Here is a 23003-nt window from a genome sequence, read left to right as displayed (position 1 = left end):
TACCCATTACAATAATTATGGATATGCAATATCGGTTGATGTTTTTGAATATGTAACAAGAAACGTCATTGAAAACATATAAGCCATTACCTCATCCATGGTTAAACCAATAACTAAAATACCATTGTGAATATTATGAACCCCACCACCACCGTTCTTGTTGAAGGATGCTGAATAGACAGAATAAAAACAAATAATACTTCAAAGAACTGTTCTTTTTTTTGAAAGAACTTCTTTCTAATGCACAGAATACCAAAAACTAAAATTAACTAAATAAAACTTAATAAACCCCTGACTGGGAGGTCTGGCAGAACAAAAGTAAACTGACTTGCCGGGGCAGAATGTGGCTGTGTTGATGGTTTGGTGCTTGTGGAAAATTTAGCAGAACATGGCTGTGCTGATGAGGGGATTGATGCTTGTGGTGGGTTGGCAGACAGTATCAGGAGAGGATACTTTAAGTGCATGTGATAATACATTACATAGAGGGTTGCGTGGTGGCACAGTGAGTAACGCTGTCGCCTCACAGCAAGAAGGTTGCTATAGACACTCCCACACCATCCCACTTTAGTTCCTCCGACACTCCCCCCTAAACAGAGCTAGACACGCCCACTTTTCTGACTTTTTCCAAAGTAGAGGTGTGAAAAGACCCTGCTGAAACGAGGGGGTTTCATGGCCCTTTAATAAATGACGGGAAGCTATGCTAAGGTTAACTAGCCTATAGCAAATACATTGCTGTCTGCAAAAGACAGTAATTTAGACGTACCATGCAACTCCCATAAGTGCATACTATTCGACACAACTGAACAAGCATCGTTTAACCTTTATAAACGAAAGTTAACGTTACTGTGTCAACAGTCTATTGTCTAAATTATCGCGCTAACAGAGCTAACGTTGCGCAAACGGAGAGCACCCGATTGCAGACGTCAATAATGCAGCGTAATGGAATATTAATTAATCTCGGTCAAACTCCGCTTCAACTCCGCTACAAGTTTATAAACTGCCTTTGGAACCCAGGTAAGGTAAAAAAATCTGTTTAACAAAAATAGTGATGCAGTAAAGTATTTTTTTGCTCAGGTGAGCCTTCTCTGTTGCTGTGTGGAGAAGCCTGTGCCAGTCACCTTTACCTCCACCCTGCTCTCCGTCTCACTCACTCTCTCTCTCACTCACTCACTCACTCACGCGGGCATGCACTGCGGTCTCATGAGGAAACGCAGCTGTTCGATATAATGTTTTTCTTGTTCCCGAATACAAATCATTTTTCAAGTATTTGTTCGAAATAAGTATTTGTATAAACACGCTATTCGTGCCTTTCCGAATACCGTAGTCGGGTTCGGCTCCACCCATAATATATATATATATATATATATATATATATATATATATATATATATATATATATATATATACACATACACTGTATATAGACAAATTGCCATGTTTGTAAACATTCAGGATGTGTGCGCAGCAAGGTGGCAGAAAAAAAAAAGAAGCACTAGCATTTACAGCGAGGGAATGACATCCGATGCGGTAAAGAGTTTGTTATTGTCTTAGAAATAAGTTATATTGATTACATGCTATATATATATATATATATATATATATATATATATATATATATATATATATATATATATATATATATATATATATATATGGCCAGTGTACATTTTACACCACAGGTGTTGAATTTGACACTTTTCTGGTGTATATATATCCCAAGTGACCAGGTTACACTTTCAAAAGTGTTGATTTTCTACACCTCTGCAGTGCTAAATATTTTACACTAAGAGTGTAAAAATGCAAACCACAATAAACATTTTAACATCTGCAGGGCAAATTGTCCAGTGTACATTTCACTCCAGAGGTGTTATATAGATAACACTCTCTTCTGGTGCGCACACACGCACGCACGCACGCACGCACGCACACACACAGACACACACACACACACACAGACACACACACACACACAAACACACACACACACACACACACGAGTCCCAATAGCCCAGTGTATAAGTTACACTTTAAAAATTGTAGAATATATACACCTAAGCAGAGAAAATCCTTTTACACTATAGGCCCTATCATACACCCGACGCAATGTGGCCCAAGTTTCAGCTTGGCACAAGAGTCGTTTTGACGTTTTGCACCACGCTGTTTAAATAGCAAATGCATTTGCGCTCATATGTGCGCCCATAGGCGTTCTGGTCTAAAAAGGAAGGCGTGTTGAGGCGCATTGCTGGCACGTTGCTTTTTTGAGAAACTAAAATAGATTTTTAATAGACCAGATTAAAATCGGTCTATTGTCCGGCGCAGAGCACGTTAGTTGTGCGCCTCCCTTACACACTGCTTAATACACACAAGATGTAGAGCAATACGCAAATATCCTTACATATGAAAAAGAATAAAAATATTAAGAATATATAGGATATAATAAGGACATTTATATAGGATATAAATATATATGATTAAAATATTACAAAACATATTATTTTCTAGCCTACATAAATATAAAAATTATACTTTCATACCTTCTTCATCTCGGGGGCACCCGTGACAATTTGCTTTTGTATAATGTTATCATTATTAGCAGTATTATTTCTTTTATACATATTTATATTTGTTTTATTTAAAAAAAAAGCTTAGATTTGCCCACCTGTTAGGATTCAGATGATATTAGGATATAATTTATTTGTTTGCTGGAAATTAGAACTGAATTTGCGTTTGCATCCTGCGCTTTGGACTTGTGCATGGATCGTCAAAATAAAGCCCTAAGAGTGTGAAAACGGTATACTAGATTAAATACACTTTCACCACTGCCAGGTTATATTTAGCATAAATAAATAAATAAAAATAACTGACATGAGCAAAAGTTTACATTTTCCCCACATGAAACTCACAAAGAAAAATGTTTATTTGATTGTTTTAACACCCAGGAATAATAATAATAATAATAATAATAATAATAATAATAATAATAATAATAATAATAATAATCTATCATAATAATAAAATGTCAACAAAGTCTTTTCTGCTGCCTTACTAAAATGAGTGCTTAAGCATTTAACTTAACCCACATCAGCATAAAAACAGTATACTGTACACTTGGACTTTAACATTATAACACTACAGGGGCTTACACCAGAAATTCAACTACATTCACTACTTACTTGTTGGACTCCTTATCCACAACTAGACATTGCACCGAGTGTCGCAGACAATAAATTCCTCCAAATACAGCACACATTCTGCAGAAAGAGAAAAAAAAGCAACACCTTAGACACACTTGCATTTATATAACATCCAAGACCGCTAAACACCCATAATTTTATCTGATGGCTTGACATTAAGAGGGCTGATCACACCTTGTCGGCACGAAAAGGACAATATCCAATTCATTTGACAAGGCAAAAATGTCCCCAAGATCTTACAATGTGTTAACTTCACAAGTAAGCCTTTTTGTCATGTAGTGGTGATAAAGTAAAGCAGAGCGATCGAATTATAAACACAGGACAAAGGACAAAAAGGACAAACTGTTTTAAAATGTAAGCCCAAAAGCAAACTTAATTAGAAAGAGATGAGCACAGATTGGCATACAACAGCCAATGCTATAAATAACACTAAACTAGAAGTTTTCGTTTTTTAATGTTAATGTTGTTAATGTAATATAACGTTAGATATGATATAATAGTGTTGTCACGACACCAAAATTTTGACTTCGATACACCTAAATTAAATATCATGATAATAACAATTCCTTAGGTTTATATAGCCCCTTTCTGGACATTCAAAGCGCTTGGGGGAATGATATTAAAATGATACTACACCATTTTTTTCCCTTTTAAAATGTTATTTATTAATGAACTCTCAATGTTTGCTGTGAGATAAAACAGAGTGAAACCATTTTTAAAAGTAAAACTAATATAGAAATATAAACTAATTTCGACAGCAATCTAGCTGAGCCGTTTTAACATAAATACATAGTTGTAGCGTGGTTTAAAAAAAATTATAGACAAAAGTTCAACTTTTTTTGGTCTGGTTCTCTTCATATTTTTACATATTGATGTAACATATGACGAGACATGCAGTTTTAGCTGTCCATGATGCCATCTACTAATAAAAATGGGTATTCGTTAATTCAATTCCATTCATCTTTATTTTTTATAGTGCTTTTAAAATGTAAATTGTGTCAAAGCAGCTCGACAGAAGTTCTAGTAAATTGAAACTGTGTCAGTCCAGTTTAAGATTTAAAGTTCAGTTCAGTTCAGTGTGGTTTAATTTTCACTGCTGAAAGTCCAAACACAGAAGGGCAAATCCATCTATGCATAGCTTTACAAGTCCCAAACCAAGAAGGCCAGTGGCAAGGAACAAACTTCACCAATTGACAAAAGGGAAGGGAAAAAAAACCTTGAGAGAAACCAGGCTTAGTCTGGCCCGACCATTTCTCCTTTGGCCAAAAAGACATACATTTATGTTGTTCCTCTGACAAGATATTATTACATCATCCGATAGCTTTAGATGATGTTAACAGACTATTACTTAAATTTTTTGTCATGTGGTATGACTGTCCAAGTTAAGTGTGTCCATACTAATATGAAAATGTATATCAGCACTCGTAGTAAAGACATAATTAGCGTGTATTAATGGAACCTTATTGTAAAGCATTAAATATGCATTTTCTTATTTAATTTACAGAGGAATAAAAATTAGAATGACTTAATTTGTTATTTCATGTTTAATGGATACCTGGATACCTATTGCAAAGTGTTATAGTGTTGTGTTGTATTGTATTAATGTGTTAACATGTTAATTAATTGTGGTCTTTTCTACACTGCAAAGCCCAACAGTGAATTTTATCAAATGAAATGTTTAGTGTAGTTAACTCAAAATTGACTACTCATTTGAAAAGAATTTTAAACAGAGTGGAAGGTAATGAGTTAATTAAATACCTTATTACTTCAACTTAAATGTAGTAAGTTCACAATACACATATAGATTAGTTTAACTCAAACAATTTGTAGCAATCGGTTTCCTCAAACGGTTTGAGCTGCCTTAACTTATTGGGTTTTACAGTACTCAGTTGGTTTGAGTTCTCTTCATTTATTGGGTTTTACTGTGCTCATATAGCTTCATTTACTCAAATGGATTAAATTCACAGTATTCATTTAGATTAGTTTTTGAACTTAAATGCTTTGTTGCAATCCGTTTCCTCAAATGGTTTGAGTTACCTTACTTTTTGGGTTTTACAGTGTAGCACATTTATTAAAGCAAAAATTTGCATGTTAAAGAGCCCATATTATGGGTTTTTGAAAATGCCCTTCCATGTAGTGTGTAAAAAAGCTCTAAGTGAAGTGAAGTATCCAGCTAAGGCTTAAATCTGTAAGTGTACAGTGTTTAAAACTGTTGATTCATCTATGAAAGAGTCGATTCATAGTGCTTCAAACGAGTCATCTTGATAACGGGTCATTAGGTGTTTCGCCATGACGTGATAACGAAACCAAGTTATTCATGTGCATGCGCAAACCCGGGAAATTTGAAACCTGCGGCCCCGCCCTCTAACACAGAAAACCACACACACACACACAAACATGCCGGCCGATTGAAGTCACACTACAGATGGATATTATTGAGTCTCTACCCAAAGATGAAATCTCAACATTATAACCCTTGAGCAGTTGGAAACTACTGGAAACTACAAGCTACAAAGAATACTTCATCGGCCGTTTGTTAAAGGAAGGATCAGTAAAGAGTACTGAACCTGGATCGGTTTCTTCCTTCAGTGTAAGTACGTGCGATTAAAGTTGTTGCCTCGTTTTCTCTAGCTGGTAAATGTATTTAGTTGTGATTTGTCACTTATAACCACGTGTACTGTTTCAGGTTAACTCGCTATATTCTCATATCGTGTGCAAAGCCACGTTAAAAACGAGACACGTGCCGCTTTGTTTATGTTATGTGGAGGAGGGTAATGTGTGTGTGTGTGTGTGCGTGCATGCGTTGTCGTCCGGAGGAGGGTTGTGTGTGTGTGTGTGTGTGTGTGTGTGTGTCTGTGTCTGTGAAAAGAGCAGAGTGTAACAAGCTAGGAGATCTCCTCGCCAGTTCTTGAAGTTTTTGCTCAATAAAATAGTCGTCTGTATTTTCAAGTCCATCGTCTGTATTTACATTCACCCACTGGCAGCTAAAATCCACGCCTTACACTATCGAGCGTGCATGAACTGTGATTACTTTTCTAATGTTGATTAGCTGCTGGGCATTTCACTCTGTCAATCGCTGAAGGCCGTCAGTGTCGACCAATCGCAACAGACTGTCATCTGTCCAATCAGCGCAGATTAGCTTCGCGCTAAGGAGGGGTTTGGGAACAAATGAATCACTGGACGATTCATATGGGAGTCGCTGGGATAATTAGGTAAAAATAAATGCAGATTATAAGACCATGAAAGTGTTTTTTGACCTTGCATGCATATTAAACTGTTGTTGGAGACCCTTACAACCAAAATATGACCCTATTTCATGTATAATATGGGCTATTTAATGTTTTTTGTTTATCATGTTTATATTTAATATTTTTTGCGATTGTCAAAATGCTGAAAACCTGTAACCATTGACTTCCATGGTAGGAAAATCAAATAATTTGAAAGTCAAAGGTTACCGATTTCCTTCAAAATATCTTCTTTTGTTCAACAGAAAAAACACACAAGAGTTTGAATCAAGTAAAGAGCAAGTAAGAGGTGACGAAATTATCACTTTTGGGTGAACTATTCCTTAATGAACATATTAATTTCGTATATGTTTCTTAGGGGAGTATAGATAACCTTTATAAACATATTTTTTTATTTGTTCATACAATCAGCCCCATTAGCCACCAACTCATATAACACACAAGAAGGCCAGAGGTTAGATACGGGCACCACATTAAAATGTCTAAAGACAGATGGTGAGATGGAAAGAGACTCTTTTTCTGCTCACTCCAAGCTTACGAGATGGAAAAAAAAAACTTCTGGCCTTGTCTGCCCAGATTAATATAGAGACATGGCATCTTAATAAAGTGCAAAGATGAAAAAAAAAAAAGAAAGTCTAAATCTGCCAGCAATCATCTGGGCCCATCTCCTGTCCTCCACAGAAGCCCATAGAGGCAGCGGGGAAGCCCTTTGATGTCATTAACCCTAACTGACAGACGTTTAAGCTGATATTACTCTAATTAACTGCCCGCTGTCGGCCGCAATGATGCAGTCGGGCAGAGTGCGTGGGCACTGCCTTTCCCTCTCCAGGCCCCAGCACTCGCCCTGGCGACATCACTCGCCATCACGGCTAAATTAACAGTTGTGAAAATCCAGTACCCCCACAAGCCCCTGCTCTTTATAGCCTCTAAATGGCATTTCAGTTCCTATCAAGACGGGAATCAGGGGACGTGATTTTTTAATACGGTAGCAAAACAATGGAGGCCATTAATAGCCCGACGCCATGACAGCGCGCTCACCGATGATTTATGAGTTTGTGTATAATTTGATTATGCTATTAATTCCACTGATTACAGCTGCAGCGAGTGTGGAGAAGGTCACATCCAAAATAAATCTTCGACAACTCCCTCTTTCTCGTCACCTAACACTACAGCCCCCCCTCCTTTTACCCGCCGACATCCACACAAAACAACTGCCTCCAACTAGTTATTTCTGTAATTAAAAAGTAATGTAACAAGAAGCACAAACAAGCTTCGGGCTCTAATGGCAACATCATGGTAAAGCTTCAAATAAATTGAACGGAGACTTGTAAGGACGGAGGCTTTTTTTCATGCTGCGGGAAACACAACGGTGTGATATCCGAGCGTTTTTTTTTTAGAGATAACAGGTTAAGATAGCTATAGGCTGCAATCCATAACGAATTTCGCTTTGCAAGTTAAAACGCTCTACTTTGTGTTATTGATATCGATCTGTAAAGAGATGTTAAGGTAAGTTAAAAAATAAAAAAAAGGTCATTCTTAAACTATTTGGAAGTAAGGCAAATGTGTTGAATGTGAAAATGTGTTAAATGTGTTGGAAAAATATACTATAGCTTGGGAGCTCAGTAATCTACATCACGTCAAGTCCAAGCCAGAGTTGTGGACCAAAGAGCACACAATGAAAATCAAAGCAAATCACAACAGAAAACGCAAACAATTTTATAGTAATATCTTTCGAAAAACAATTCACAAACATGCCAACCTGATTTCACTAAGAAGGACATGTTCCTGTATAAACACTTATGTTTATCATGGAGCAACATTCCTATCAGCCAATTAGAATTAAGGTATATGTTTACCATTTATATTAAGTTTAGGCTTACGGTTAGGGTTATGCACTTCTAAATGATTGTTACCCAACTATTATTCCCATCTGATTTTGGGAATGATTTACACTTATGGTTGGATTTATGGGTAGGGAATGGGCATGGATTGGATTTTCAAACAAAAATGATGTTCCAGGATCGCATCGTACATTTATAAACGTTTTTCTTTTTTTGTGTGTGTGTGTGTCTGTGAAGCGGTTTTGCATTCCATAACATTCTGAGCACAGATACAGAGGGTACGGATCCACCTAATGAATGAGTAACTAACAATAACGTTGTCTCGATAACTAACAGGGCATCAAGAGTTGCCGCAAAAAAAGATTTCCATATATGATTTTCTTCTTTGTTTTTAGCACAAGCGCTTACTGTTCATTGCTGATGAATGTATATATGCAACAATAAATCAATAGAGATCAATGGGAATCAGGGTCCCTTGTTCTAAATATCAAGAATGCATTGTGCAATAACACCACAATTCCTTTCCATTTTCTCACATGTTCAGTAGCTATGTTTCCATTCACCTATTTTTCTGCACATTTTTGACAAACGCATAAAAAATAATAAAAATATTATATATATATTGGTTAATGGAAACTTCAAGATGCGCATGATTTTTGAAAATGCAACATAAAAAATGTATGTGCATTACTTAGTAGGACAAAATTTTTATTCGTTAGGAAAAGATGAGCATGATCAACAATGGAAATACTTTTACTGAATAAATACCAGTATGCGCATTAAAAAAGTCATGTGAGTTTGTTATTAGAGATCATGTGATAATAAAAATGTGTGTGTACGGACAAACTAGCAGGCTGAGCACATTGTAAAACATCAGAAATGTTTTTTTGGTCATTCTAAAATGCCTTAATCATTTCATTTTAGTGTTATTATATTATTAATGACCTCCAGAACTGTCAAGAGCATTTGTGCTCTGCGTTTCACAACTTTAAACACCACAATGCGTTCATTGCGTGTCGGTATCTTCTTCTGAGGCGCAAGTCATTTATTAAATGAAGAAAAGATTTGCGCAGCTTCTCCTACCTACTCTCTTGTAAGAATGTTCACTTGGAATGTTTCTTAAATATCTGCAAACATATTATGGTATTTTCAGATTTTAGAAGAGTCAAAAACAGACAAAGCAACTTTAATTCACTACATACATTGATAATAGACAGTTTAAACCAGGGGTCACCAAACTTGTTCCTGGAGGGCCGGTGTCCTGCTGATTTCAGCTCCAACCCTAATCAAACACACCTGAACAAGTTAATCAAGGTCTTACTAGGTATACTTGAAACACCCAGGCAGGTGTGTTAAGGCAAGTTGGAGGTAAACACTGGAGGGACACCGGGGGGGTCCTGAGGCGTTCCCAGGCCAGCCAAGAGACATAATCCCTCCAGCGTGTCCTGGGTCTTCCCCGAGGCCTCCTCCAGGAGGAACATGCCGGGAACACCTCCCTAGGTAAGTGTCCAGGAGACATCCGAAACAGATGCCCGAGACACCACAGCTGACTTCTCTCAATGTGGAGGAGCAGCAGCTCTAGTCCGAGCTCCTTCCTGGTAACAGAGCTCCTCACCCTATAAATAAGGGTGCGCCCTGCCATTCAGTGAAGAAAACTCATTTCAGCTGCTTGTATCTGAGATCTTGTCCTATTGGTCATGACCCAAAGCGCATGACTATAGGTGAGTGTAGGAACCCTGATTGACCGGTAAATCGAGAGCTTTGCCTTTCGGCTCAACTCCTTCTTTAACACAATGGACCAGTACATTGACCGCATTACTGCTGCCGCTGCACCAATCCGCCTGTCAATCTCACGTTCCATCCTTCCTTCACTCGTAAACAAAGCGCCAAGATACTTGAACTCCTCCACCTGGGGTAAGGACTTTCCTCCAACCTGGAGATGGCAAATCACTTTTCCGGTAGAGCACCATGGCCTGGGACTTTGAGGTGGTGATTCTCATCCCAGCCGCGTCACACTCAACTGCCCTAGTGCATGCTGAAGGTCCATGTTCGATGAAGCCAATGAGACAACATCGTCTGCGAATGACAGAGATGATTTCCTGTGGTCCCCAAACCGGACCCCCTCGAGCCCAAGGCTGCGCTTTGAAATTCTGTCTATAAAAATTATTAACAGAATTGGTGACAAAAGGGAACCGCCCTGCCGCTATCATACATGCACTGGAAACAAGTCTGACTTATTGCCGACAATGTGAACCAGACTCCTACTCTGTTCATACAGGGACAAGACAGCCCTTAACAGAGCGCTTCTGACTCCATATCCCCAGAGCACCTTCCACAGAATGCCACGAGGGACACAATCGAATGCCTTCTCTTAGTTCACAAAACACATGTGGACTAGTTAGCCACAGAGCTAATCCAGTGTACTACGGCCTGGACGAAAACCGCATTGTTCCTCCTGGATCCTAGATTCAACCATTGGCCAAAATAGTAATAAATAAAAAAATAAAACACACAGATATATGCTTATATTGGTGCTGGGCAAAAAATAATTGCATCCAAAATAGTTTTGACATAGTTTAAGTGTGTGTACATACACATATATATATATATATATATATATATATATATATATATATATATATATATATATATATATATATATATATATATATATATACATATATATACATACATATATATATATACATACATATATACATACATACATATATACATATATATATATATATATATATATATATATATATATATATATATATATATATATATATATATATATATATATATATATATATATACATATATATATATATACACACACATGCATGCATATATGATACAAGTTATATATGCATTTAAAATGTCTATGGAACAAAGTTGTTTTGTGTACTTTTGTTTCTGTGCATGTTTATCACATATACATAATAAATATGTAGAACACACACATATTGTCAAAACTTTTATTTTGGATTCGATTAATCACAATTAATCTTTGCCCAGCACTAATTTATATACAACTTTACTTTTTCGTCCCGTTTGATTAAAACCCAAAATGTAACACTAACCTTCTTTAAACAAAAGAGCAAAACAATCTGTACAATTTCCCAACAGATAGTCAATAATGGGCCGGAATTGAAGCCATTAATCTAAAAGATCTGGAATGCATCCCTAGTGACCAGTTAGATCTCAGTCTATTAAACAAAGGGAAGAATAGATTGACTCACTTGATTAAAGCAATACAACAAAACAACAACAACAAAAATCCTTATGGCAGATTTGGACATGCTCCTCCTCCTCAAAAACCAAACCAGGTTTGGGGGAAAAACATTTCTGAATGCTCCTGGGAGCCCCCCTCTCCTCCAAAAAAAGAGAGAAGGTTTTATTAGAGCTCTGTGCTCCGACAATAAATCCCCTTACTGTGCAGGAGATGCTAAACAAACAAAATTACCAGACGCAGCAAAGACCACTTACCTGTCAGGTTCATTGCCGGCAAATTCGCTTGTAATCTAGGGTGCTGGAAGCCGAGTGGGGGGCTAATGGTTGGCCAATAATTAAAAGAAAACAAAGCGCCATGCTGGCTGGCAGGCCTTTCTCTGCGAAAATTAAATCCTGTTTGGATCTGAATAAATTAAATGTTTATTGCTCCCCGAGAACGCGCGGCAAAGGGGGAGGGAAACCAATGACAGAGAGGAAATGCGATGTGTGAGGGAATGCCGCGAAGACAATCATCGCGTCTAATTAATGCATTTCCCCGTCCTCTCAATCTGTTTCTGTTTGACTGTTGTCTGATTGGAGCGCCGCGATCGCAGGTGCAAATCATAACCTGTCACGGCCAAATGTGTTTACTGGGCTGAATGGATCACGCCGGCTCCAAAAAACATCCCGGCAAGTGAGACGGAGGAACTGGAATGGGGCACAGAAGACGGAAGATGGCAGTCAGAGTGCCAAAGGTTATTTAGAAATTAAAAAGTCTCTGCTGTCAAAACTTGAGGGATAATGCGAGTGGGGACGGTAAAGCATTTCATCACTATATTAGCGGAGCTGCTCGCTGATCTGTGAATAACTGAGAGAGTGAGCATTATTGAGTTTGCACCTCCATCTATCCATCTATCACCTGCAAGCAGGTATCAGTGTGATGAATGAAGCCGCCTCCCTTGCTTGCTCTCCCCTTCTGACTTTTGTCTCTCAATCCCTTGCTTTTGTCCCCTCTGTGGTCCATCTTTTCCTTTTCTCGCTTGCTCTGCTCTCTTTTGCCTTCTGTCATCTCTCTTTGTAGTGCTTTAATTCATTCTTTTACGGCAGTGTGCTTGCTAGTCTATTTTGACATTCTGTTACAATATAATTCAAGCTGGCAAATGGCACATGGTGTATACTTTAAAGTCAGCATCAAAGCAACATTTCGTGAATTTCCAACATACATCTGTCCTTGCAAGCTTTCATGCATCTGCGTTCATTATAAGTCCAACAACCCTATTTAAAATATCTAATCAACAGCCGATGCCGATGCCGAGTTTGTATACTACATTTGTATTTTCAATAAGGTTACAAACGGATGTACTTCTCAATATGAAAGAAAATATCTGCCACTGCTTCAGTTTCACCATGACATTAAAAAACAGCCTGCTCACAAAATGCTAATTTTATAATTATTCACCTGTCCCTATATTGTTCCAAAGGTGTTTGACTGTCTTTCTATATACTACTCAAATTAGGTTAGGGATATTGTGAGAGATTCAGTGGATGTCATACATACGGTGTTTGTTTCAGTTCAAGCATTTTTGGGATAGGGAGGCAATTGTATTGGGTGATAGAAACACCTCATTTTGGTGATTTCCATGTAACAGACGAATTACTGATTTGTAAACATTCAGGATGCGCACGAAGCAAGATTGCAGAAAAAACAGGAGCGGTGAGGGAATGACATCTGATGCAGTATAGAGTTTGTTGTTGTCAAGAGATAAGTGATTTTGATAACATATTACATATAATATTTACATAATGCTTTCAGCGTATTATAACAGGTTGTCACCTAGTGATAAGCACAGTTATTCAGCAAAATTATTGTTAAAGTAAGCGGTGTTCGTCTGACAGGTCCATTTGCGATAGCACCCTCCCAATGGATATTGGATAAGACGAAATGACCAAGCATGCAGCCCAAAATATACAACTATCTCGTTGAAACTCCAAGGGCCTCATGTACGAAGACTTGCGTTGAAATCATACTAAAACATTGCGTAGGCACAAAGCTGTAAATGTGCGTACGCAGTGAAAAATTCAGATGTATGAAACACTGCGTACACATAATCCCACACATATTCTCTTTGTACATCCGAATTAACGTGAAACTGAGCGCACATGCACGAGCGCAAAAGCCCTACCTGCTTCCTCCCCTGTATGAATATGCTTATTACTATACTTTGGCAAAACCATTCGAAAAAGCAACAGCAAAAGCAAGCAAAAAGAGAAACTTTGAACAGAATGTGAATTGGAGGTGCTCCTATTGGTGGTAGACCAGAGAAAAACGGTGTTATTTGCAATTTTGTCATTGGAATGAGCTAGTTGAGCGATTTCCGCCATCGGCAGAGACAACAAAGCTAAAGAGGGAGGAAAGCAGTAGTGTGAGTAGCGTTGCGCGTAACACACATGGCAACATGTTTTGACACTGTCATTCAAGAAAGCGGTTCAAATCCAGCATCAGATGAACTCATTCTTTTCCCCCCACTACATATCAGATATTGTCTACTTTTCCATCACGAGGAAGACAAATAGGAATCATTAATAAGTGTGTGTATTATGTTAAGCGCATTTGAGCATCAAATATTATTTGCACATTTATTGAATGGAAATGTTTCTGATTCACATATGCAAATTCATCTCCAGATGGCACCTTTATAGGAATGTGCGTGCAGTTGATCCCTCTGATTACATTGGGAAAACCGGCAATCGCTGCAAGTTGCGCTTTAATGTTTGGCTGGTCAACTGTATGGTCTGGAAACCTTATATACCTGCTAGACATGCGAATGATCTCGTCCCATACAGCTGTCAGTTGCCATTGCACGGCTCAAAAATACTTTGTGGTGTGCAATTTCACACAATTGCCTCTAGGAATCACCGGTGGAAATAAACAAACACACACAAGAAATGTACGTACGCCAGGCAAGAAGTTGGCATGGAACAGCGCACATTCTCACGTTCATTTCATCGTTAGTAAATCCAAACGTGAGCGATTCTGAGCGTGAAACCTGCCGTACATAAAGTTTTTGTGCATACGCAGCATTGATACATGATTTCCAAAAGAGAAGTAAAATGTCTATAAGTTTAGATGCCTACAATTTTGTTCTGTGTGGTCCTGTGCAAGAGCTAATATTCTATGACTACCAGATTCAAAACTTTGTAGTGCTAAAAACTGAGGTTCTGCCTAGACAAAGACAAGGAAAGAAGATGGAACTGTACAAGGCCTGGGTAATCATCAAGAAGCAAAGCAACTGCATTCTGACAGCAAACTGCACCTGTATAGCAGGGTATGCAAATGAATAATTTTACATTTCATTCCAAGCATTCAGTGTCTGCAGTTTAATTCTCCATATTTAACTGTTTTTGCTGAAATCATTGCTGCAATAAAAAACTAGTAATGTGTATGATTTAGCATAGTGTGAACTTACCTGATATAAAATGAGAACTGCAGAGTCAAGCATTTTTAATTAGGTCCTCACTCCATTCAGCTCTTATGATGGCTGATAGCCAAAGACATTTGGGGTTGGCATTAAAAGCAGTGTGACATACGGTAAAATTTAAGTTTTTTATTTTTGGCGAATTTGGGGCCAATACCAAAAGACAACCCTTTTCAATGTGGCATCAATTTCAACATTCTGTGGGTATAAACAGCTGGTATTGTCAGTAAGTCATTTCAAGTTCATCATTCAAAGAGTCATAAACACACAACGTCACTTAATGGACGAGCAGCGCCACTGGCCATGGCACACCTTCAGGTCGGTGGCAGACAGTCTGATGCTGCTTGTAAAAGACAGGTCTCCATGACACATATTTTCTCTTGATGTCCCACAAACAGGAATATCAAAGAGCTGTTCAACTTTTTTGCTTTCTGCTTTGTTTGGATAACCGTATTTCTACTGGCTATATGGGAAAAATGTCAAAGCTCAAAAGTTGAACCAGTTCGATTATCAATGGCGCACTTTGCTGCTTGTGCACTTTGGTCAGTGCTACAACAAACCACCCTTGAGCAGTGCAAGCCATTCAAACGAATGGGTTTCATAGCACAACACTTTCCGCAACCAGTGTGAAAGCTGCTTTATCCTGGGTGAAGCTGATGATGGGGCATGAGAACTACCATGAGAAGTGGCAATATAAGGAATTCCTCCCTTAATGACATAGACTAATGTCCGTAAAAACAGACAACCTAAAACTAGTACCAAGTCAGATATATGATATAATGTAGGACAAAGAAAATCTCTGCCTTAGGTGCAAATATATCTTAGCAGCTGGTCTATAATTTGCAAAACCCAGGCTAACTTTGATTATGTACCCCTATATACATTTCTGGAGAGCAAAATACCTCCCACGTGCTACTTTTCTTGCAGTTTTGTCGTGCGAATCCACCAGAGGTTGCTGTGTATGCTTTTTAAGATTTCAAATTTCTCTCACGAGTGCTATTCATGTCTGCTGTTCTTGCGTAAATCCACCAGACGTCATTGCTGACTGACTGTCGACTGACTGCATGACGGACTAACTGACTAATCGACTGACCCACCCTTCCGCTTCCCTAACCCCAACCAATAGTGTTTTAAAAAGCACAGATTTATTCACCCACCCCCTTCCCCAAACTAAACGGCAGTGTTTTAAAAAGCAATCCAGAAAAAAAAAGCCCTCGCCTGATTTTCCTCGCGTGGTTCCATCCCAAAGAGGGAAGAAATCAATTTCCCGAACTCTCGCGCTCAATCTGCCCAGTTGGTGGAATGAACTCCCTAACTGCATCAGAACGGCAGAGTCACTCACTAAGTCTTCAAAACAATAAAAAACGACTTAAAACTTAACTATTTAGTCTCCACTTTCCTTACTAATCTGCAATTCCCTTTCTGACCCCTCCACTAACTACAATAATAATAATAATAAAAAAATACTACTGTTTTGCTTCTTACACTTTCTTTGCAAACCTGAAACTTGCCTATAGCACTTATTTATTGTTGCTTTTATAGTTGTGTAAATTGCTTTCTTGTCCTCATTTGTAAGTCGCTTTGGATAAAAATCATCAGCTAAATGACTAAATGTAAATGTAAATGATTTTACCACATTCTCACCCTGTTGTTTATGTTTATTTTATTTTTTAGCGTTTGTTTTTGTGTTACCTGCTTTATGGAACAGTTCTTTACTGGACTTAAACTCCATTGTCGTGATCAACTCTGCTCTGCGTCTCAAGTTTGTTGATGTACATGACGAGCTACTGGACAAACTGGTAACAGTGGAAAAGCAGTCCATACGGAGGTAAGTGATCAACAGGTAAGCGAGAAAAGGAAAGGCGTCACACCGCCCCGTATCGTTTGTATTAAAGATGAAATGCAACCATACATCGCTCTGGCTACATAATTTGCGGTCTCCTGAAATATATAGGGCTATTTTAGATTTGCATGAGTAACACTGTAAATAGCACAGATTGATACCCTCCCTTTAAGATCGACTAGGACCCTGGGTCTATATTATTTACTGTGCAGCTAGTGTTAGTAAAAAATATTTCTTTATTTTTATTTGTTTAACTAAAATTGCCTTTCCATTTATATTTCAGTGTGCATTTTACCTGATCCATTGTGTAAATTACATTTGACAATTAAAAAGAAAGAAGTCAAACTAAAATCAAGACATGAAGAAAAAAAAAGTCACTGACAACAACTGTTTTTCGCTTCCCCCCCATATATGATGGACAGCTTGCAGGTGGGTTCATGCCTCAGTGCGCTAGCGTGCTTATCTGAATGTCAGCAAGGGTGATTAGTGGAAAACTATGGAAATCAAAAATGCTAATTAATCTGCCTCACAGACGAGGAGGCGCATTAAAATTCACAGATCTCTCAGTCGAGAGACGTCAGGCTTTAATTGTAAGGTGGAGGGTTAAGTTGCCTTTACGTGAAGTTAAGATAAAATCGCATCGCAGAACATGATTACATAACAGCCAAATCAGAAACTTCAGATGCTACAATCAAATCTACTAAAGATTAAATATCGATGTCTATCTGACATATTTACATTGCAAGTTTTAACAATTGGTCTGCCATCTCAATTAGAACTGGCCTATTTTATGCATATCAGCTGTACAACCGCACTGAAGTAACGTGTTAGTAAACAGATTTATTTCTTATAGTGAATCTGAAACAAGAGATTGGAGTCATATGTGAGTTTTAGATAAACACTCGACTGCTCGACTTGTCTTTGGGGAGATGTTCTCTGTAACCTGGCCTGACGCCAGCTCATGGTTTCTGTGATGATGATTCCTCTCAGCGGCACGCGGCTGAAGACCGCTCGTCTCTAAGTGCCACCGTTTCACAGCACAGCTCCCAGCAGACTCAAAGTGCTAAAAGCAAACACTCACAGTCCTGCAGAGCTCTGACCCTCCTTCTAACGGCCTGCTTTCTACCCTTCCCCCTAACAGCTGAGAGCGTGTGAGCTAAAGCGGAGTTGTAAAGATCCCAAAATTTTAAATTAAAAGGGGATATAATGTTTTTTAAACTTCAATTACAAGTTAGACAGTGTGGTTTAATTTTCACTGCTGAAAGTCCAAACACTGAAGAGCAAATCCATCAATGTGCAGCTCCCAAAATAAAGATGAAAATAAAAATCCAAGTTGTTTGCATCAGATATAATCCACATCATAAAAGAAAACATAGCAACTTACGTTATATAACTTTATAATTAGGAGGTAATGTATTAAACTGGGCATTACGGTGGCGCAGTGGGTTGCACGATCACCTCACAGCAAGAAGGTCGCTGGCTCTAGCCTCGGCTGGGTCAGTTGGCATTTCTGTGTGGAGTTTGTTTGTTCTCCCTGTATTCGCAAGGATTTCCTGCGGGTGCTCTGGTGTCCCCCACAAATCCAAAGATATGCAGTATATGTAAATTGGATAAGATAAATTTTCCATAGTGTGTATGTGTGTGAATGAGTGTGTATGGATGTTTTCAAGTGATGGGTTGCACCTGGAAGGGCATCGGCTGCTTAAAACATATGCTGGATAAGTTGGTGGTTCATTCTGCTGTGGCAACCCCAGATTAATAAAGAGACTAAAGCAGCGGTCTCAAACTCCAATTGGACGGGGGCCATTTCAGTGACTACTTTACATTCCAGTGACTATATATTTTACAGTGGGGTTTGGTGTTTGGTATGATCCTCAAGATCGCTTCATGATCCTTATGACCCCTTAAGACTGGGGTTGGGTGGCAGTTGATGCTTATGATCGCGTGAAATGCTGACCGGTGTGGTAGGGGAGGGTGTTTGCATGATGCTTATGATCGAGTGAACTGATGACTTGGGGTGGGGGTGTTGGGATGACCCTTATAATCGCGTAAAATAAAGACCTGCTCTGACAAAGTCCCATACATCAATAGTCTTTTCTGATCTTCCCTTTAACAAACGGCCAACAAATCCCCCATTGCAATTTAGTATGATCTTCTATGTGAAGCTGCTTTGACACAATCTACATTGTAAAAGCGCTATAGAAATACAGAAATAATTGAATGCAATACAAAAATTACGGGAACACAGCTGAGGCTATAATGCAGAGGAATTTTTGCAAAAATGAACCTCAACCACTGACTCTTCACAGTTTCATCTTTGGGTAGAGAAAATAACACTAACTTTGCCCTCATACTTCCAATAATATCCAGCTGAGTACAGCATCTACACAACTTGATTCAACCGGGATCTGCTACAGTGTTTGTCTTCCTCTTTTTCTTTGCTTCAGTGTTTGTGAGTGCGCAAAAATTGGACGGGGCTTAAGTTTCGCATCAACATCACGTCGAAATGCCTAAAGACTCGATATGAAGTAATTTGAAGCACTCCCGAGTCCACTCTTATAGATCAATCAATAGTTTTAAACACTTTGCACTTTCAGATTTAAGCCTTAGCTGGATATTTCACTTCACTTAAAACTGTTACACACTACATGGAAGGTCATTTTCAAAAACCCCTAATAGGGGCTCTTTAAAATAACCCATATGTGAAGCCACCTTAAAAAAAGGTCTTCTAACAATTCTTTAACAGAATCATGTAAAGTTTACCTGCAAAAGCACTGTGGGATTTCTCCAAGGCCATAGAGGGGGAACAGGAAGGGAGTGTTGCCGTAGCGACCCAGGCATCGCAGGAAGTGCTGTGTGGCCTTTAGTCCTTCCTCCGTGAGGGTCTGTTGCGTCACCATAGCGATTGAGAGCAGGACAAAATCTTGAAGGTTCTCAGTGAGCTTCTTATTCTTCAGGAACTCACTAAACGGTTTCTCTGAGTAATCTAAAAAACAATTTTGAAACTATTATTGCAAAGATAAAAATGAAGACAACCTGATAAGATCTACTAATAGACGTATTACTGCAAAAGATAGAATGAAATACAAGAGCAAAATCACAGGAGTAGCAGTGCGATATGGCTGTATATCCGCACTGGTAGGACGCATGAATTGACTCATGAATTGTAGACAAGAACAAAAGAAGCGTGGTGCGCTTTTTTATGATGCTAGGCAACAACTATATCAGTTGGGTACTGTTCGGGAGTGTCACTGTTGATATTAATATAATTTCAATAATTAATAATATTGTGAGATTCATGATTTGTAAAGTCACAGCTCTGGATAACCCAAAACAGCAACCACAAGTCTCTTCTAAGTCTTCAAAAGTCTCCATCATTGTCTTGACAACACAAACACTGCAGGCACCCTTAATGAAAACCCCGCCTCTGCTTTCCTTTGATTGGAGAAGGAAAAAGACGCAAGTGATGTAACACGCTTTTTCCGTTCAAAGTTTTTTCAATTGAGAGCGCATGGCGCACAAGTGCAAAAACACAAGGCGCAGCAGGCGGTTAAAATGCAAGGACCGCAGGGTGCTCGCGGCCGTTAGTAAACCATTCAAAAGAGGCATCACTCAACGCATAAACCGCATTCAGTGTGATCGGCCCTTTAAGCTGCCATTCAACTGCACACGTCAAAGGACAAGCGACCAACCGGTAGTCATTCATTTCCAATGGAGAGTAGTCCGGGAGAGCTGTTCCTGATCATCTCTGTATGCAAAAAATTCGGATCAGATTTGAGCTGCAGATATGTTGAAATATTTGAACTCCTGCGACTATACTGTATGCAACTGGCCGACTGAATGTGAGGTATTTCAGTGTTGTCCAAGCAGGTCCATGCGCACAATATGAGAAATATATTTTTTTCAAATCAGAAAAAAAGTCTAAAAAAAAAAAGCATTTTTATTCATTATTGAATAATACAAATATATTTTTTAATGTAGTCTCCACATTCCCTCCAAAATGCTTGAGTTCCTAGTATTCATTCATTCATTGATTCAACCATGGTGATTGCTCAAAGAATAAACAGAGTTCATACACACTGAAACATTGGTTGCACAACATATCGTTTCAGCTTTTTTTTTGAACACAAAAAGAATATAATTTAATAACTACTATAGTATTGAAACAAGTGAAGTGTGAGTAAATAGTAAGTACATTTTAATCTTTGGGTAAACTGTCCCTTTAAGGCCTGTGACTGTGTGAACATTTCAATATTTCAATTTTACAACATCCATCCACATGAAATATTTAGTAACTTTAATAAAGATGAAATAATATACAATGAAGATTGATTGTTGAAGTGTTGATTTTTCAATATCTGTACCTGAATAGTGAATACCTGAGAACTATAATTCCCTTTTATCTTTACTATATTTGATTTATCTATGCATGTAATTTATTTGTTCTATATTATTTGAGATTCACTCCAATAGAAAATCCCCCAATCAATCCTAATAAACCTGTTAAATCATTTGGAGAAATTGTATTCACATCGCAATATATATCACAGAAATACAAAATATCGAAAAGTCAGATTTTTCCGATATCGTGCAGCCCTAATTTAAGTATACAGATAGTTGTCAAACTAATTTCCATAACTTTTCCAAAACGTTGTGGGTTTTTCTGCTTTTCCAAAACTTTTCTAGGCCTGGAAAATGCCATGTCAAAATTCCAAGACTTTTCCATGACCATATGAACCATGAATAAAGGCTCATGCTTTTCCCCTTTATTTATTTCGAACACTGCAAGAATCAGCTTTTCTCCTATGGTGCACGACAAAGCTGAAAAATCGGTGCGACTGCCACAAGGGGGCGTATTCCAACAGTCATGTCTAAACATCGTGTTGAGTGGACAGATGGCTTTAGTGCCCCACACCAGTGATGATATACAGCCATATCGCACTGCTACAAGTGTGATATTGCGTTTATACAACAGTTTGATGGCATAATCATGTTTATAAAACAGAAAATCTAACACGGAGAGACTCAAAAACCCTTTTGTAAGAAGAACTACTTTCTTCCACCATTTGTTCACATCTGTAGCTGATGGTCAGAACAGTAGAAACCATTGCTCATTCACCAACGTCACTTTATAGCTAATATTTGAATGATTCTCGACTGTATTATCTAAAGTGATGACCATACAGGTAATTTTGCTCACATTTTAGATTATAAGGCTGAGTATTTCTCTGTTGCAATCTGGAGATCACAATAATTAAACCCAAAAAGCCAAAGCAAAGCAAACACTAGCAGATTACTATGGCATAAATACAGCACTACAAAATAGAAAAGAGAGGGATCGACTTAGAATGTCACTTACCTGCTTTATAATGATTTGATCAGCTGTAGTTTTTTAAGAGTATTTTTCTGGAGTTTTTCGCCCCTTATGCTGCGTTCACACCAGACGCGAAGAAGTGTCAAGCGCAAGTGATTTACAAGTTATGTCAATGCAAAAACGTGAATAGACATCCTGCGGCGCGATACAAGCAAATGAGGTGGCACGAATGATGCTATTCGCACAAATGAAGCGACATTTTACTGAAACGCTCAAGTTAGAAAATCTAAACTTCAGCAGACATTTGCGCTGTGTTAACCAATCAGGAGCTTGCTTTTGTAGGGGAGTGATTATGACGTAGCACCTGTTGTTGGTGTCTCGGGGGGAATCCTCCTGCTGACACCGGACACATCTCATCAAACTGGGCTTGGTTTGAAAACTTTCATCATCCAGGTATAGTTTCTGGGGAAGTTTATGAACTTACAGAGCTGGGTGCACATCAGAAGGAATCTAGTGGACTCAGACACAGCTCCAAAGAATCGAAGCTGTTTTTCAGCCTTCCTAAAGAACATAAACAGGTATTCTCTCAATTAAATTCATATTAGCCATTTAGCAAGGAAGCTAGACTCGCTGGGCAGACAGAAGTCCAGCCCATGACGTGAAGTGAATTTGATGCACAAATAAAGCGGTTTTGATGCATGAATGAAGCGTGTAAACTCAAAATTTTCACGCGTCCATTTAGCATGACTTATCTTTGCGTACCGCATCTGATGTAAACACAGCATAAGGACTTATTATGTGGTCTCTGTTGCCATGTTGTGGTAAAATGTCAACCCTTTTTGCTCTCCTAAGGATTCCAGGCTGATGGCCGCTG

General features: G+C 38.4%; 1 protein-coding gene across 1 annotated transcript in view; it reads right to left on the bottom strand.

Annotated features, from left to right (window-relative positions):
• The window catches only part of chm (CHM Rab escort protein), a 107564-nt gene that overhangs the window by 49571 nt on the left and 34990 nt on the right, over positions 1-23003 (bottom strand). Inside the window, 2 exon segments of the mRNA NM_203461.3 lie at positions 3174-3251; positions 19579-19801. Of these exon segments, the coding sequence (NP_982286.2) occupies positions 3174-3251; positions 19579-19801 (301 nt within the window).

This window comes from Danio rerio, chromosome 21, assembly GCF_052040795.2.
Source record: "Danio rerio strain M-AB ecotype USA chromosome 21, GRCz13ab, whole genome shotgun sequence".
Taxonomy (NCBI): domain Eukaryota; kingdom Metazoa; phylum Chordata; class Actinopteri; order Cypriniformes; family Danionidae; genus Danio; species Danio rerio.
Note: the sequence above shows the minus strand (reverse complement) of the source record. Positions and strands in the feature narration are given on the sequence as shown.